The 18,706-nt window shown below is 46.7% G+C and overlaps 2 protein-coding genes across 2 annotated transcripts in view; both read left to right on the top strand.

Annotated features, from left to right (window-relative positions):
- Positions 1-18,706, top strand: part of LOC143768245 (uncharacterized) — a 524,156-nt gene that overhangs the window by 407,907 nt on the left and 97,543 nt on the right. The window contains exon 3 of the mRNA XM_077256939.1: positions 6,351-6,448. Within this exon, the coding sequence (XP_077113054.1) occupies positions 6,351-6,448 (98 nt within the window). The remainder of the gene's footprint in view (positions 1-6,350; positions 6,449-18,706) is intronic.
- LOC143766698 (uncharacterized) lies at positions 7,950-17,780 on the top strand. The gene is made up of 2 exons (XM_077254558.1): positions 7,950-8,082; positions 14,330-17,780. Exon 2 carries the CDS (start codon positions 14,371-14,373, stop codon positions 15,535-15,537), a length of 1,167 nt encoding a protein of 388 aa, XP_077110673.1. The 5' UTR covers positions 7,950-8,082; positions 14,330-14,370; the 3' UTR covers positions 15,538-17,780.

Here is an 18,706-nt window from a genome sequence, read left to right as displayed (position 1 = left end):
GCTCCGGCCACCTGCGGCTATTGTAATGTATGTCTGCCCTGCTGTTTTTCTATTGGCCTGCCTGTGTATCTGTGTTATATATGCTGTGTGCTGTGAATAAAGTGTGTTCTTTAGGGTATGTGCACACGTCCGGATTTCTTGCAGAAATTTCCTGAAGAAAACCGGAAATTTTTTGCAAGAAATCCGCATTTTTTTGTGTGTTTTTTTTCCGTTTTTTTCGCGGTTGTTTTAGCATTCTGCAAGCGTAATTAGCTTGCAGAATGCTAAAGTTTTCCAAGCGATCTGTAGCATCGCTTGGAAAACTGACTGACAAGTTGGTCACACTTGTCAAACATACTGACAAGTGTGACCAACTTGTTACTATAGATGCTGCTTATGCAGCATCTATAGTAAAAGATAGAATGTTTAAAAATAATAAAAAAAATTTAAAAAATGGTTATACTCACCTGCAGACAGCCAATCTCCTCAGCGGCGTCCGTTCCTATAGATGCGGGTGTGGTTCAGGACCTTCGATGACGTCGCGGCTTGTGATTGGTCGCGTGAGTCACATGAGCGGTCACGCGACCAATCACAAGACAGCGACGTCATCACAGGTCCTGAACCACACCATCTATAGGAACGGAAGAGAGAGCATGCACCGGAGAGGCGGGAACACTTCGGGGGGCCATAAGAGGGTGAGTATAGGACTATTTTTTATTTTAATTCTTTTTTTTTTGGCCAATTATATGGTGCCCAGTCCGTGGAGGAGAGTCTCCTCTCCTCCACCCTGGGTACCAACCGCACATAATCTGCTTACTTCCCGCATGGTGTGCACAGCCCCGTGCGGGAAGTAAGCAGATCAATGCACTCCTAGGTGTGCGGAATCCCCACAATTCCGCATTTGTAATGAACATGTTGCTTTTTTTTCCGCTATGTGATTTTTTCTTGGAAAAAATCGCAACATTTGCACAAAAAATGCGGAATATACTGTAAATAATAGGAGGCATATGTAAGCTTTTTTTTCACGTTTTTATCACGTTTTTATAGCGAAAAAACGCGGAAAAAACGCGAAAAATCCTGAACATGTGCACATGGCCTTAGACTGGAAATATGTGGAGTAGCAGTCAGCTTTTATATGCTCTCACATAATCAAGGAATTCCAGCCAGCGTCCTTCATTCAGAATCCAGCAAAAGCAGAGTGGACCTCCTGAACCACAGGGAGTGCTGAAAGAGGTACTCCAGCACGGAAGACCCCGTTACACTGGGGGTATACGGGTGTATACAGCGTACACAGAGGGGGTCTGTGACCGAAACCCGTGGTATATGGGTGTATACAGCGTACACAGAGGGGTCTGAGACCAAAGCTGGGGGTATACGGGTGTATACAGAGGGGTCTGTGACCGAAGCAGGGGGTATACAGTGTACACAGAGGGGTGTACACCGCGTACACACACGGCTCCGCTCCAGACCCTTCGTACACACACGGCTCCGCTCCGTACACCTCGAACACACGTGGCTCTGCTCCAGACACCTCGTACACACACGACTCAGCTCCAGACACCTCGTACACACACGGCTCCGCTCCATAGACCTCGTACACACACGGCTCTGCTCCGTACACCTCGTACACACACGGCTCCGCTCCGTACACCTCGTACACACACGACTCAGCTCCAGACACCTCGTACACACACGGCTCCGCTCCATAGACCTCGTACACACATGGCTCTGCTCCGTACACACACGGCTCCGCTCCGTACACCTCGTACACACACGGCTCTGCTCCGTACACCTCGTACACACACGACTCAGCTCCAGACACCTCGTACACACACGGCTCCGCTCCATAGACCTCGTACACACACGGCTCTGCTCCGTACACCTCGTACACACACGGATCCGCTCCAGACACCTCATACACACACGGCTCCGCTCCATAGACCTCGTACACACACGGCTCTGCTCCGTACACCTCGTACACACACGGCTCTGCTCCGTACACCTCGTACACACACGGCTCCGCTCCATACACCTCGTACACAAACGGCTCTGCTCCGTACACCTCGTACACAAACGGCTCTGCTCCGTACACCTCGTACACACACGGCTCCGCTCCATACACCTCGTATACACGGCTCCGCTCCGTACACCTCGTACACACACGTCTCCGCTCAGTACACCTCGTACACACACGACTCGGCTCCGTACACCTCGTACACACACAGCTCTGCTCCGTACATCTCGTACACACACGGCTCCGCTCCATACACCTCGTACACACACGGCTCCGCTCCGTACACACACGGCTCGGCTCCGTACACCTCGTACACACACAGCTCGGCTCCGTACACCTCGTACACACACGGCTCCACTCCGTACACCTCGTACACACACAGCTCTGCTCCGTACATCTCGTACACACACGGCTCCGCTCCATACACCTCGTACACACACGGCTCCGCTCCGTACACCTCATACACACACGGCTCCGCTCCGTACACCTCGTACACACACGGCTCCGCTCTGTACACCTCGTACACACACGGCTCCGCACACCACGTACATACACGGCTCCGCTCCGTATACCTCGTACACACACGGCTCCGCTCCGTACACCTCGTACACACACGGCTCCGCACACCACGTACACACACGGCTCTGCTCCGTATACCTCGTACACACACGGCTCCGCTCCGTACACCTCGTACACACACGGCTCCGCACACCACGTACACACACGGCTCCGCTCCGTATACCTCGTACACACACGGCTCCGCTCCGTACACCTCGTACACACACGGCTCCGCACACCACGTACACACACGGCTCCGCTCCGTATACCTCGTACACACACGGCTCCGCACACCACGTACACACACGGCTCCGCTCCATATACCTCATACACACACGGCTCCGCTCCGTACACCTCGTACACACACAGCTCTGCTCCGTACATCTCGTACACACACGGCTCCGCTCCATACACCTCGTACACACACGGCTCCGCTCCGTACACCTCATACACACACGGCTCCGCTCCGTACACCTCGTACACACACGGCTCCGCTCTGTACACCTCGTACACACACGGCTCCGCACACCACGTACACACACGGCTCCGCTCCGTATACCTCGTACACACACGGCTCCGCTCCGTACACCTCGTACACACACGGCTCCGCACACCACGTAGACACACGGCTCTGCTCCGTACACCTCGTACACACACGGCACCGCTCCATACACCTCGTACACACACGGCTCCGCTCCGTACACCTCATACACACACGGCTCCGCTCCGTACAACTCGTACACACACGGCTCAGCTCCGTACACCTCGTACACACACGGCTCAGCTCCGTACACCTCGTACACACACGGTTCCGCTCCGTACACCTCGTACACACACGGCTACGCTCCGTACACCTCGTACACACACGGCTCCGCTCCGTACACCTCGTAAACACACGGCTCCGCTCCGTACACCTCGTACACACACGCTCCGTTCCGTACACCTCGTACACACACGGCTCCGCTCCGTACACCTCGTACACACACGACTCAGCTCCAGACACCTCGTACACACACGGCTCCGCTCCATAGACCTCGTACACACATGGCTCTGCTCCGTACACACACGGCTCCGCTCCGTACACCTCGTACACACATGGCTCCGCTCCGTACACCTCGTACACACACGGCTCCGCTCCGTACACCTCGTACACACACGGCTCCGCACACCACGTACACACACGGCTCTGCTCCGTACACCTCGTACACACACGGCTCCGCTCCGTACACCTCGTACACACACGGCTCCGCACACCACGTACACACACGGCTCCGCTCCGTACACCTCGTACACACACGGCTCCGCACACCACGTACACACACGGCTCTGCTCTGTACACCTCGTACACACACGGCTCCGCTCCGTACACCTCGTACACACACGGCTCCGCTCCGTACACCTCGTACACACACAGTTCTGCTCCGTACACCTCATACACACACGGCTCCGCTCCGTACACCTCGTACACACACGGCTCCGCTCCGTACACCTCGTACACACACGGCTCCACACACCACGTACACACACGGCTCCGCTCCGTACACCTCGTACACACACGGCTCCGCTCCGTACACCTCGTACACACACGGCTCCGCTCCCTACACCTCGTACACACACGGCTCCGCTCCGTACACCTCGTACACACACGGCTCCGCTCCGTACACCTCGTACACACACGGCTCCGCTCCGTACACCTCGTACACACACGGCTCCGCTCCGTACACCTTGTACACACACGGCTCCGCTCCGTACACCTCGTACACACACGGCTCCGCTCCGTACACCTCGTACACACACGGCTCCGCTCCGTACTCCTCGTACACACACGGCTCCGCTCCGTACACCTCGTACACACACGGCTCCGCTCCGTACACCTCGTACACACACGGCTCCGCTCCGTACACCTCGTACACACACGGCTCCGCTCCGTACACCTCGTACACACACGGCTCCGCTCCGTACACCTCGTACACACACGGCTCCGCTCCGTACACCTCGTACACACACGGCTCCGCTCCGTACACCTCGTACACACACGGCTCTGCTACATCCACACTGTAAACCCCTCCTGACCCCACACATGAACTTCCCCTCATCCAGCACCATGACAACCAGCACAGCAGAGTCCTGCATACACTGAGGCCCCTGATCATGTGACCCCTGACTCCTCCCCTCCTGTGACCTCATCACAGGTCCTGTGCGCACAGAGCAGCCGTAGAAATCTCAGGCCACGGTGGTCTCCCCCAACTTCTGCTCTTTCTCCTTCTTTTCTTGCAGGGGCCGCAGTGGATTTCATCCTGGATCCATAGAGCCGAGTAGAGGAGCGATGTTCCTTCAGTCTGAGGGGAATTGATGGTGAGATTTGTCCAACGGCCACTGTACCGAGTAAATCCCCCCAGGACTGTAGCAGGTAAAGACCCCAATATCCACCGGTGTCCCTTCTAATGGGGGAAAGTACCAAAGAAAACCATCATATCCCGAGAAAGAGAAACCCCGTACATGGAGACATTGGCCTCAGATATCTCCGGTGTTGTTCTTACCGACAATCTCCTATAAAAGCCTCAAACTTCTGTGTGTGACTCAGAGCTGAGATCTAACGTGATAGAAGATTCCAGTGCGGGGAAGACGGGAAACCTCCATATAGAGGCCGGTGGGGATGGAGTCAGTGACCGACTCTGGACAGATCTGTTCCTAGAGCCGCAGTAGGAGATGGAGATGTCGTCCTCATCATGGAGTCGTTATTTCTCCTGTCACGTGTAATGAATATCTCCTGCAGTATTACTAATGCCGATTCCAGGGTCGGGAAATGAGGCGAGAATTAGCGTTATGGAAGATGAGTCTATGAGGAACGTATTCAGCTGCCGACTCCGAGGGAGAAACTGCTTGTTGTCTGTGGCCTAAATATATAGGATTTATTAGTAGATGGAAAGAAGGAAACTAAATACTGTAAAATAATAAATCTCCTCATATGTTTCCCTTATTATCTCCAGTAATTGTATTATTACACAGGATTCTTATGATGTTACATCGGCTCATCTTCTTCTCATTCAGGTCTCTACAATATCGGATCCTCTCAGTGAAGATCTTCTATATAAGAGAATTTCCTGATTTACCAATGAAAGATGGATATGGACAGAGACAAGATGGCGGAGAGGATATTACACCTCACCCTAGAGATCCTCTTCCGGCTTACTGGAGAGGTGAGAGATTCTGATGACGTCACATTACCTCATTCTTATCTATGGGAATAACAGACGGACAGAACTGGAGAGGTGAGGACTCTGGAAATGTCTGTAGTGAGATTTATTAATGTGTCTCTCCATAACCAGGATTACACAGTGGTGAAGAAGACCTCTAGTGATCGCTGTCAGGACCCTGTGTCTGAGGGATGGGGAAGACCCCTGAGCCCAATCACGGGGCCTCCACCTCACCCCCTGATACATGAGGACATCAATGACCAGAAGATCCTAGAACTCATCTACAAGATGATTGAGTTGCTGACTGGAGAGGTGACACTGCTGGGAATGCTGGGACATTATACAGTAACGCTATGAAGGGATCGGGGGGATGACGGTATCATTGTATGTGTCAGGTTCCTATAAGGTGTCAGGATGTCGCCGTCTATTTCTCCATGGAGGAGTGGGAGTATTTAGAAGGACACAGAGATCTGTACAAGGACGTCATGATGGAGGTTCCCCAGCCCCTGACATCACCAGGTAATAGACAGGACTAATTACACACGGCCTATAATTATCTCTATGTAAAGAATGAATTCAGTCCCTGTATGTGTTTCCTCCAGATCTATCCAGTAAGAGGACAACACCAGAGAGATGTCCCCGTCCTCTTCTTCCACAGGACTGTAAACAAGAAGATCCCAATGTTCCCCAGGATCATCAGGTAGATGGAGAGAAGGTGTCATGAGATCTCCCTTAGGCCGATTTCACACTTCCGTGTATTTCCGATCCCGGAAAAACCAATACCGGAGATATCCGTGTCCGTGTCTGTAATACTTGCGGCACACGTGTGGCAACTGTGTACCGCCTCAGTACCACACAGACGGCCGCCGGGGAAGAAGTGCTACTGTAAGCGCTGTTCCCCCGTGGCGGGTGCTGAAGACGGCTCTCATCGTTCTCCCCTGGTCTGCCGGCGATCGTCAGGAGCAGAAGAGAATGATGAGTTATATTAAAGTCAGAACGATGACAGCAGGTGGGGGCTTTTGGGACTCTTACTCCCATCATCCGACACATCCAATAGAGATAGAGATAAAAATAGGATACAGAATAGAGGGGAACCCACACCGGGGTTTTAATTCATTTATTTTGATATATTGCAGGCGGCAGGTGATGAATACCCTGATCATCCGCTCCTGCTGTCACTGTTATTAGCAGCGCTGACCGCCGGCAGAGCAGGGGAGAATGATGAGAGCCGTCTTCAGCACCTGCCGCCGGGAAACAGCTCTTACTGTAGCTCTTCTTCTCTGATGCGTGTCGCATGGAGGACATCAATGTGTGTTCTCCATGTGCACGTGTGCAGTACGTTTTGCCGTCCGTGCTGACGGTAAAAAACGGACATGACTACGTGCGGGACACACGGTCCATGGAAACAAACTGACGTGTGCACAGACCCATTCATTTGAATGGGTGTACATGTGTACGTGTCTCCGGTACGTGTGAAAACTGTCACCTCACATACCGGAGACATGAACGTGTGAAAGAGGTTTTATGATGTTGTGGTAGTTCACTCACGTGGTGGCACACTGAGGTAGGAAAAATGGGAACACCGTCTCTTTAAATCATCGTTGATGTATTGTAAGGCAGCATAAACCAACTTGTGGGGAAACAAACAAGAACGAAACGATAAAAGAAAAGAAAATGCTGCAGCACAGTCCGTATGTTGTGGGTGGCCCCCCGCTCTGGAGCAGGACAGGTTCAGTCTGTACTCGATGAGCCACAAAGCCTCTGGAGTCCTCTCTCCAGGCTAGCTGAGCCCAGACTGTCTGTAGAGCTCGGTTATTTCACCCCAAGCCTGTAACTTCCCCATCATGTGATTGATCACATGATCATGTCCTCATGCAGGTCCTGGCAGGTCTGCCGGGGGAGATAAAGTGGACCTTCTCCCACCCGCTCTGTGAAGGTCCACATAAAACCAGCCCTGTTTATGCAACTTAACCCTCACAACACGTAGTGTGCTGGAGAAAAATGCTCTGGTTTCACATCACTGACGCCGTTAAGCGCAGTGACACATATCTCCCCTCTATCACCTTACCAGTGACTGTCACAATGTGTAGACGGCTGTGAAGGTCTTGTGTTCAGTGTTGCTTTATCCACCAGTATTATATGTTTTATACTTGTGTAATGAGAACGGTGGAGATGGCAGGATTAGAGCTGATCATAGATGTGACTTCTCCATCTGTCTGTGACCTTTACAATATTTATTTCAGGGTGAAGATCTGACCCATATTAATACTACAGAGACATATGTGAGGGGTGATGAGCGGTGTGAAGAGGAGATTCCTACATATGACTACCCAGGTGAGTAGTGACCACTAAATGCAGAGAAGTCACAGATTCTTCTCAGTCACCGGCTGTGGCTGCTTTATCGGTGGTGTAGTCCGGACATATCACAATCGTGTGATCACCATTTTGCCTCTAGACCACAACATTCTCCTCCACCCAAAACTGTCCAAGTGACTTTGGGCATTAAAAGCCCTTTTCTATAGAACTTACAACCTGGAGGATCCAACTACCTCCTGAGATTAGAAGACTCTGATCGTTACCTGCCCAGATCCGTAAACTACAAAGGCAAATGGCAGCGTACGTAGAATGTGCTGACAAGTTAGAAAAATATTATGATGAGCCTTTTAGAGAAAACGGAGGGTAATGATGCTGTTGGCTTCCAAAATCCCAGATGTGGGAAGGAGGAAAAAATCAGGGCTTTGAAAAGTGCTGCCAAGTGCTGAGCCATAAAGTTGGGCATCAAAACAAATGAACGTTAAAAAACAAACAAAAACTTTTCATTTTAATATTCTACTCATTTCCGATGTGAACCAGCTCCTTCCTCAGGCTTATACAAATGATACATTGTGGATGTTTTATATCCTCCAGAACGGCGTCACTGATCCAATTGCTTAATTCATTAATTAAACCGCGCCTATGCTGCAGTTTTTTGTATAGAAACCTTTCTTCATATACAAAACTATACAAATAGATGTAAAATACATATTGGATGCACAATAAAATCCATATAAAGAGCAATATATGTACATGGAAAATCCTCCGGTATAAGTGTGGGTAGTTTAAAAATCCAATAGGATTCTCTAGTCACAAGTCTTTGGGACATACAGTGGGGTTCCCCTTGAGAAAGCACATTACTTCTAAAGCGAAACGCGCGTCGGGGGCTCTTCCTTCCCGGTTCCTGCCCGGTGTCCCGGCCTGCCCTTCCTTAAACTGCGGTAAGCACACCTCATGGTTCACTAGTAGCGTCTGTTTGTCGCTCCTTGATATCTATTCGATTGTGCTCTGCGGTTTTATCTTACATAGCCAGCTGGTAACTGCTTATTATATTATCAATTGGGCGCCGCGCACTGGGGGGGACTTTGTTCCCACCTTCCGTCCTTATGCCTCTTCTTATGTATTTGATATATTTTTTCTATATTTATTAAGTTTATGTGCATTCACACTTTTGTATATTTAAATAAATTTTTGATACCCGTTATACTCCTTAGTCCTCCTTATTGCTATTAATTGTATGGAGTGGGTCGCCTCTTGTGCAGGCCTTGGGTCTTTCTTCACTATTTAGTGGTGAGGGTCCCTTGTTTGTTTTAGCATGTGCTCTGGTTTTGTCTTAATAATAATTAGTGCACCTGTGCCATGATGTAAGTTGTGCGTGGCTGATGGCTGTAATATACACTGGGTACGGAAAGTAGCGTAGAGAAAGTATTAGGCTAGGTTCACATTGCGTTAGTGGGTGATCGCTAACGGACAGCGTTGCACGGCGAAAATGTCGCAATTAACGCCGTGCAACGGGTCCGTTAGCACACCCATTGACAGCAATGTGAAGTTTCCCTGTAGCGCATCACTAGCGCGTGCCTTTTTCGGCTCGCGCTAGTGATGTGCCGTTCTCCTGTGACGCGCCTCGGACGCTGCTTGCAGCGTCCGCGGCGCGCCCGAGGTCCGTTCCCCGCTCTCGCAGATCGGGGATCTGCGAGAGCGGGGACGTTAACGCGACCCCTGAACGCGGCCCCTAAATAAACATTGCGTTAGCGCAATCCGCTAGCGCTAAACGGATTGCCCTAACGCAATGTGAACCTAGCCTTAGCGCCCCCATTTCAGGAGAGATTACTGCACAATCTGAATTCCTTAGGATTGAAAACATAATGTAATTTATGACATTGAGTGAATCCATGAAACCAGGGCTAGAGCCATGCCAACACATCTCCTGCAGGCGTGAATAAATGTACAATGGGTACAGAAAGGCCCGACTGGTGGAGGGCTGCAGTGATAGTTGACTTTGTGGAACTTTCTCCCATCTGCCTACTGCATCTGTGGAGCTCAGCCACACTGATCTTGGGGTTCTTCTTTACCTCTCTCACCAAGGCTCTTCTCCCACGATTGCACAATTTGGCAGACGGCCAGGTCTAGGAAGACTTGTGATGGTCCCAAACTTCTTCCATTTAAAGATTATGGAGGCCACTGTGCTCTTAGGAACCTTGAGTACTGCAGAAATTCTGTTGTAAACTTGGCCAGATCTGTACCTTGCCACAATTCTGTCTCTGAGCTCCTTGGCCAGTTCCTTTGACCTCATGATTCTCATTTGGTCTGACATGCACTGTGAGCTATGAGGTCTTATATAGACAGGTGTGTGCCTTTCCAAACCAAGTCCTATCAGTTTAACCCCTTACAGACATCGGGCGTAATAGTACGCCGATGTCAGACTTCCTCCCTTTGATGTGGGCTCCGGTGGTGAGCCCACATCTTTCATCATGTTTTGAACAGCTGACATGTGCCCGCAATAGCCACGGGTAGAATCGAGATCCACCCACAGCTATTAACCAGTTAAATGCCGCTGTCAAACTCTGAAGCGGCATTTAAATTTCGCTTCTGGCAATCGCAAAGGAAATACGCACACCGGTGACAACTCGTCAGGTGATCGCGGGTCACCGGTGTGTTGGCATGACAACCTGAGGTCTCCTGGAAACCTCTATGGTTATCAGTGACAGCTTCCTGTGAGCGACACCCAGTGGTCGGCGCTCATAGCAAGTGAGTAAATCAGCTACATAGAGATGACCTGAACATCACCTCTATGTAGCAGAGCCGATCGGGTTGTGGCAGCTTCTAGTCTCCTATGGAGACTATTGAAGCATGCCAAAAGTATAACAAAAAAAGTTTTTAAAAATATAAAAATAAAAAATATAAAAATTCAAATCACCCCCCCTTCGCCCATTCAAAATAAAACAATAAAAATAAAATCAAACATACACATATTTGGCGCCGCTGCGTTCAGAATCGCCTGATCTATAAAAAAAAGGATTAATCTGATTGCTAAACGACATAGCGAGAAAAAAGTCAAAACGCCAGAATTATGTTTTTTTGGTCACCGCGACATTGCTTTAAAATGCAACAATGGGCGATCAAAAGATCGTATCTGCACCAACATGGTGTCATTAAAAACGTCAGCTCGGCGTGAAAAAAATAAGCCCTCACCCAACCCGAGATCACGAAAAATGAGACACTACGGGTATCGGAAAATGGCACAAATTTTATTTTTTAACAAGGTTTGTTTTTTTTTTTTTTTTTTCACCACATAGATGAAAAAGAACCTAGACATGTTTGTTGTGTATGAACTCGTAATGATCCGGAGAATTATAATGGCCGGTCAGTTTAGTGAACGTAGCAAAAAAGCCAAACAAATAACAAGTGTGAGATTGCACTTTTATTTTTTAAATTTCACCGCACTTGGAATTTTTTCCCGTTTTCTAGTACACAACATGGTAAAATCAATGGTGTCATTCAAAAGTACAACTCGTCCCGCAAAAACAAGTCCTCACATGGCCATATTGATGGAAAAATAAAAAAGTTATGTCTCTGAGAAGAAGGGGAGTGAACAACGAAAACGCAAAACTGAAAAAGGCTTCGGGGGTTAATTAAACCCAGCTGGCCTCCAATGAAGGCGTAGAACCATCTCAAGGAGGATCACAAGGAAATGGACAGCATGTGACTTATATATGAGTGTCTGAGCAAAGGGTCTGCATACTTATGACCATGTGATATTTCAGTTTTTCTTTTATATTAAATTTGCAAAAATTTCTACATTTCTGTTTTGTTTTCAGTCAAGATGGGGTGCAGAGTGTACATTAAGGAGAAAAATGAACTTTTTTGAATTTACCAAATGGCTGCAATGAAACAAAGAGTGAAAAATTGAAAGGGGTCTGAATACTTTCCGTACCCACTGTACATTTATTCACGCCTTCAGGAGATGTGTTGGCATGGCTCGAGCCCTGGTTTCATGGATTCACTCCACGTCATAAATTCCATTATGTTTTCAATCCTAAATACCGTATATACTCGAGTATAAGCCGAGAATTTCAGCCCATTTTTTTTTAGGCTGAAATTGCCCCTCTCAGCTTATACTCAAGTCATACCCAGGGGTCGGCAGGGGAAGTGGAGTGGCAGCTGTCTAAGCATACTCACCTGCTCCTGGCGCGGTGTCCCTGGTCGCCCCGGCAGCTTCTTCCTGCAGTGAGCGGTCACATGGTACCGCTTATTACAGTAATGAATATGGACCCGACTCCACTCCCATAGGGGTGGAGCCGCATATTCATTATTGTAATGAGCGGTACCATGTGACCGCTCACTACAGGAAGAAGCTGCCGGCGTCAGGGAAGCAGGGACCGCGCCAGGAGCAGGTGAGTATAAGCAGTGCGCGATATTCACCTGATCCCCGTTCCACCGTCGCCAGCCGCCGCTACGTTCCCTGTCCACTGCACTGATGCTCCGGTCAGAGGGCGCGGTGACGCTATTAGTGTGCGCCGCCCTCTGCCTGAGCAGTCAGTGCAGTGGACGGGGAACGTAGCGGCGGCTGGCAGCGGTAGAACGCGGAGCATGTGAATATAGGAAGTGCCGGGGGCCTGAGCAACGAGAGGTGAGTATGTGATTTTTTTTTTTTTTATTGCAGCAAATGGGGCAAATGACTTTATGGAGCATCTTATGGGGCCATAATCAGCATTTGTGGAGCATTATATGGGGCAAATGACTCTATGGAGCATCTTTTGGGGCCATAATCAGCATTTGTGCAGCATTGTATGGGGCGTATTTTGTATGGAGCATCTTATGGGGCCCATCATGAACTGTATTGAGCATTATATGGGGCTCCTGATTCAATATGGATATTCAAAAACACTTAACCTACTGATGTCTCAATTAATTTTACTTTTATTGGTATCTATTTTTGTTTTTGACATTTACCGGTAGCTGCTGCATTTTCCACCCTAGGCTTATACTCGAGTCATTAAGTTTTCCCAGTTTTTTGTGGCAAAATTAGGGGTCTCGGCTTATACTCGGGTCGGCTTATACTCGAGTATATACGATAATTCGGATTGTGCAGTAATCTCTCCTGAAATGGGGGGCTAATACTTTCTCTACTCTTCTGGGCAGGACTCATAGTAGCTCCAGTAGTCCACCATAAATGAGTGCAACTCGGGTTTAGTGTTGGAGTTCTCCCCTCATACATATGTTGTTGTTGAGGATGTAACTTTTCATTCTGCATGATAGTTTGATTGCGGTGGGATCGGCCTGCCTCACTTACCTGAGTCTGTAACTCCCTGGTAGTGTTTAGAAAAAGGTTTCAGTTACCAAATATCTGAGATCTAAATTTAAGATCCCTCAGCTCTGCACTATTATAAAAAGTTCTATTTAAATGTCTAATATTTCTTCTTGACATTTATCTGACAGAAAATATTGGTCCTTACGATAGTTTATATTGCTTAGAGCCACCGAGTCCCATACTCCAATTACTCCAGAGAAGTTTCACCATTACTCATTTTTTTTTCCTGAGGATGATTGTTCAGCTTGATCATTTCAGTAGATGTGTTATTGTCTATAGTCACAGTTTTGCCCATTACCCTTCAACTTCTTTAACCCCTCTACATGGATTTGGAATTACACAGAGACCCCTAGGCTTGGGGCACAGTGTTACCTACTGTTCTGTGGAGTAAGATGGGAAGAAGAATAGACAGATAGCCGTGTCAGAACCAAGAACCCAGAGAAAATAATAACTCAGGAGACATAGGAGTAGTCAGTAAACAGGCCGGGGTCACAACAGGAAACAAATACACAAGCCAGGAGCTGAGCACAGAGGACTGAACTAGAGGAGATCAAGGCTGTATCTGGCAGATTCCGGCAATATGCTTCAAGCTGTAGTAAGGTGTGGTGCTTTTGAAGTCCAACTCTGATTGTCCAAGCACGCGCAGTGGATGTTGGAAAGTGAAAATTGCAAATATCCCAAGTTATTACCCAACACATAGTGCCCAGATTGTGCTCCAGGAGACACACATGCCGTAAAATAAGTGGTTTCTTCTCACTATAGTAATGCCAAAAGCATGGATGCTTAATGTGGTTTTGAGCACAGTCTAGTAAACTATAAACTGTCATTGTCTTGGTGAATAATTCAATAATTTTGCATAACTTGCCATTTTTACAGACCGTTTAAGTAGGAATGTTCAAAAATATAGAATTCAAGGATATTTTATTCTAAAATAATAATTGGTTTTATTCTTGGCAGATGACCGTACCAGGAGATCAGCAGGACAGCCGACATCTTCAATGTTTAAATCAGATAATTTTGAGATCCCACAGGATACAATTGAAGTGAATGCCATTACTCCAAATATACCATCATCCCTTCACAGCAAAGATCTGTCATCTGATCATTTGGAACAGGTCCTGTCTTCTGATTCATTACTTAATACTAATGAAAATCAAAGTCACAAAATAAGCATTAAAAATCGAACTGCTCCTAAAGCAATGAAGACATTTTCATTTTCAGAATATGGAAATAGTTTTCCACTAGAAAAGTCATTTCTCAAGCAACAAAAACTTCACAAAGCAGACAATAGATTTTCTTGTTCCAAGTGTGGGAGATGTTTTAACCAGAAATCAGATTTTGTCAGACACCAGAGAATTCACACAGGGAAGAAGCCATTTTCATGTTCAGAATGTGGGAAATATTTTATTCAAAAAGCGCATCTTGTTACCCACCAAAGAACTCACACAGGAGAGAAGCCTTTTTCCTGTTCAGAATGTGGGAAATGTTTTCTAGATAAATCAGGTCTTAAAAGACACCATAGATCTCACACAGGGGAGAAGCCTTTTTCCTGTTCAGAATGTGGGAAATGTTTTACCACGAAAGTAAATCTTGTTATCCACCAGAAATCTCACACAGGAGAGAAGCCTTTTTCCTGTTCAGAATGTGGGAAATGTTTTACCACGAAAGTAAATCTTGTTAACCACCAGAAAACCCACACAGGGGAGAAGCCTTTTTCCTGTTCAGAATGTGGGAAATGTTTTCACCAGAAAAAGAATCTTGTTAGCCACCAGAAAACCCACACAGGAGGGAAGCCTTTTTCCTGTTCAGAATGTGGGAAATGTTTTAACCACAAACAAAATCTTGTTAACCACCAGAAAACCCACACAGGGGAGAAGCCTTTTTCCTGTTCAGAATGTGGGAAATGTTTTAACCGGAAATCGCATCTTGTTAGCCATCAGAAAACCCACACAGGGGAGAAGCCTTTTTCATGTTCAGAATGTGGGAAATGTTTTAACAGGAAAGCAAATCTTGATAGCCACCAGAAAACCCACACAGGGGAGAAGCCTTTTTCCTGTTCAGAGTGTGGGAAATGTTTTATCTGGAAATCAGATTTGGTTAGGCACCAGAGAATTCACACGGGGAGAAGCCTTTCTCATGTTCAGAATGTGGAAAATATTTTGTGAGGAAATCACACCTTGTGAGACACCAGAGACTCCACACAGGGCAGAAGCCTTTTCCTGTTCAGAATGTGGAAAACGTTTTGTGAAGAAATCACAACTTGTTAAACATCATAGAATCCACACAGGGGAGAAGCCCCTCCAGCATGGGAGGTAACTATAAATATTTTTATTTTAACCTCTTAACATCCAATGAAGGATAGAATCCTCCCACATGACCGCTGGTCGCTAATGGGTTGGCATAACAACCAGGGGTCAGCAGGAGACTCCTGTGGTTGTCATAGCCGTATAGCTATGAGCATCGCCCAGGCTCATGGCAAGTGAGCATATCTGCTGCATAGAGCAGGGCTGCAGCCCTGCTCTATGTAGCAGAAGCAATCAGACAAGTGCTGCTTCTAGTCTCCCATGGGGACTATTGGAGCAGATAGATAGTAAAAAAAAATGTTTTTGAAAATACTAAAAAATACAAAAATATAAAAGTTTAAATCACCCCCTCTCGCCCCATTAAAAGAAAATAAAAAAAAATATACACATATTTGGGATCACTGCATTCAGAATCGCCCGCTCTATCAATATATAAAAAGAAATTATCCAATCAGTAAACGGTCTGGCGAGAAAAAAAATTGAAACACCAGAATTATGTTTTTTTGGTCGCTGCAACATTGCAATCAAATGCAAAAAAATGCATTAACTGGCAATCAAAAGATCGTATCTACACCAAAATGGCATCAATAAAAACATCAGACCGGTGTGCAAAAAATAAGCCCTCATCCAGCCCCAGGTCCCGAGAAATGGAGACGCTATGGGTCTCGGAAAATGGCAACTTTTTTTTTTTCTTTTTTACAAACTTTGGATTTTTTTTCACCACTTAAATAAAAAAGTTTAGTGTCTGTGACCTGGAGAATCATAATGTCAGGTCAGTTTTGGATTTTTTTCCCATTTTCCCGTACATGATATGGTAAAATCAATGGTGCCTTTCAAAAGTACAATTTGTCCGGCAAAAAACAAGCCCTCACATGGCCATATTGACGAAAAAATAAAAAAGCTATGGCTGTGTGAAGAAGGGGAGCAAAAAATGGAAACACAAAAACGGAAATAACCCTGGTTCTTAAGGGGTTAAATAAGTAAAAAATCATGAGGAATAAGAAGGGGTTGTCCTAGTAGTGGACAACCCTTTTAAACATCAAAAATCCCACACAGATAGCAGTCAGTCATTATTAGCGATGAGCGAGCACTAAAATACTTCAGTGCTCGATATTTGAGTCAACAGGTCGCATGCTCAGCAGACTTTTCCAGGAAGACTGAGGGGGCAGGAAAATTGCTGAAATGGATGAAAACTGTGCTAAATTGGAATGAGAACAGCATGGGGAAGATGGCTGGATGCATCTCTGACTCTCAGGTCGCTTTTGGAATCAATGTTGTCGGAGTATTACGCCACTTTTTATCCAAATGAAAACATTCGTTCTTGTACAGTATATAAGGCAATTTAAAATAGAGAGAAAATAAGCTTCCTTCACCCCTTAGTTTGTGTTTACACGTAGCCTCTTTGCTGCATTTTTCCATTTTCTCATTGATTTCAATGGTGAAAAAAGCATTCACTGTAAATGTAATTTTAACATTTTAATACCTTATCTGGACATGTGGTGTGTGACATAGTGAGACACATCCTGTTTAATTTATGAAGGGACTCTGAAAATCACAAATCCTATGCGGACAATGCAAGAGCTTCCAAAAATTAGAAGGAAGAAGGACTCTGATACTCCCTGTATTAGACATAAAGGAGGGTCTCATAAACATTCTTTTAAAATTGTTAGGAAGTGGGACTTGTAGACTCATAAAGTCTATGCACTAAGTGCAAGGTCTAGTAAAAATTTAAATGAGGGTGTGATGACACATTTTATTTTAATTAACCAGATGTCTATTTTCAGTAAGCCAGGAGGAATAGACTTATTTATATGACGACTTTTGAATTTTTGCAATTGTTCTTCAGTTGGTCAAAAACCATACGCTGTTGTCATGAGTCTTAGGGTACTGTCACACTCTGCAACTTTCCAACGATTACGACCAGCGATACGACCTGGCCGTGATCGTTGGAAAGTCGTTGTGTGGTCGCTGGGGAGCTGTCACACAGACCGCTCTCCAGCGACCAAAGATGCCGAGGTCCCGGGTAACCAGGGTAAACATCGGGTTACTAAGCGCAGGGCCGCGCTTAGTAACCCGATGTTTACCGCGGTTACCAGCGTAAAAGTAAAAAAAAAAAAAACTTACATAATCACCTTTCGGTGTCCTTCAGGTCCCTTGCCGTCTGCTTCCCGCTCTCACTGAGTGCCGCCGTAAAGTGAAAGCAGATCACAGCGGTGACGTGACCTCTGTGCTCTGCTCTTACTTTCCGGCCGGCAGACAGTCAGAGCGGGAAGCAGACGGCAAGGGACCTGAAGGACACCGAAATGTGAGTATGTACATCGGGTTACTGCGCTTAGTAACCCGATGTTTACCCTGGTTACAAGTGAACGCATCGCTGGATCGCTGTCACACACAACGATCCAGCGATGTCAGCTGGTGAACAGTGTGAGCTAGCTTTGGGCCTTGTACCTGTTCACACCAGTCAGTACAAAGAGGACCCATAAGATAGTATAACATATAGAATGATATGTGGGCAGTGTGGATAAAGGTGGGTAGGGACAAGGATTAAAATACTGTAGACCTTGTGCCTATTCACACTAGTTTAATTGTAAAAGTTAGTTGTGCATATAAATACTGGTAGGTACTGTTAGATAAAAGGGCTGTATTCATTAACCCCTATTTCCACAAGAAAAGGTTATGCAATTATACACAATAAAGAAAAATGTAAATATATAGACCAGAGCAATAAGTGTCATACAAAATCTGGAAATATTGACAGGAACTCCTAATTACATGCAAAATTCGAAAAACTACTGTCTACAAAATACAAAAAAGCATTTATTAAATAAATAACACCGATAAAGTAAAGTCCGACCAGAGGATTCAAGTTCTTAAGGCTAATAAGCCGTATAATGAAGTATATGTATGTCTTAAAAAAACTCTAGATCAGATCAATTAGCCCAAGATTGATCCTCACCCATATTGGTCGCAGTGTGGAAGAGGGGCTGGCAGTCCGCTTCCAGACTGCGACCATTATGGTTGAGGATCAATC

The sequence above is a fragment of the Ranitomeya variabilis genome, chromosome 4 (assembly GCF_051348905.1).
Source record: "Ranitomeya variabilis isolate aRanVar5 chromosome 4, aRanVar5.hap1, whole genome shotgun sequence".
NCBI lineage: Eukaryota > Metazoa > Chordata > Amphibia > Anura > Dendrobatidae > Ranitomeya > Ranitomeya variabilis.
Note: the sequence above shows the minus strand (reverse complement) of the source record. Positions and strands in the feature narration are given on the sequence as shown.

What these genes read in the sequence shown, in the direction of transcription:
- LOC143766698 (XM_077254558.1), top strand. Translation starts at nt 14,371, where the DNA reads ATGTTTAAATCAGATAATTTTGAGATCCCACAGGATACAATTGAAGTG.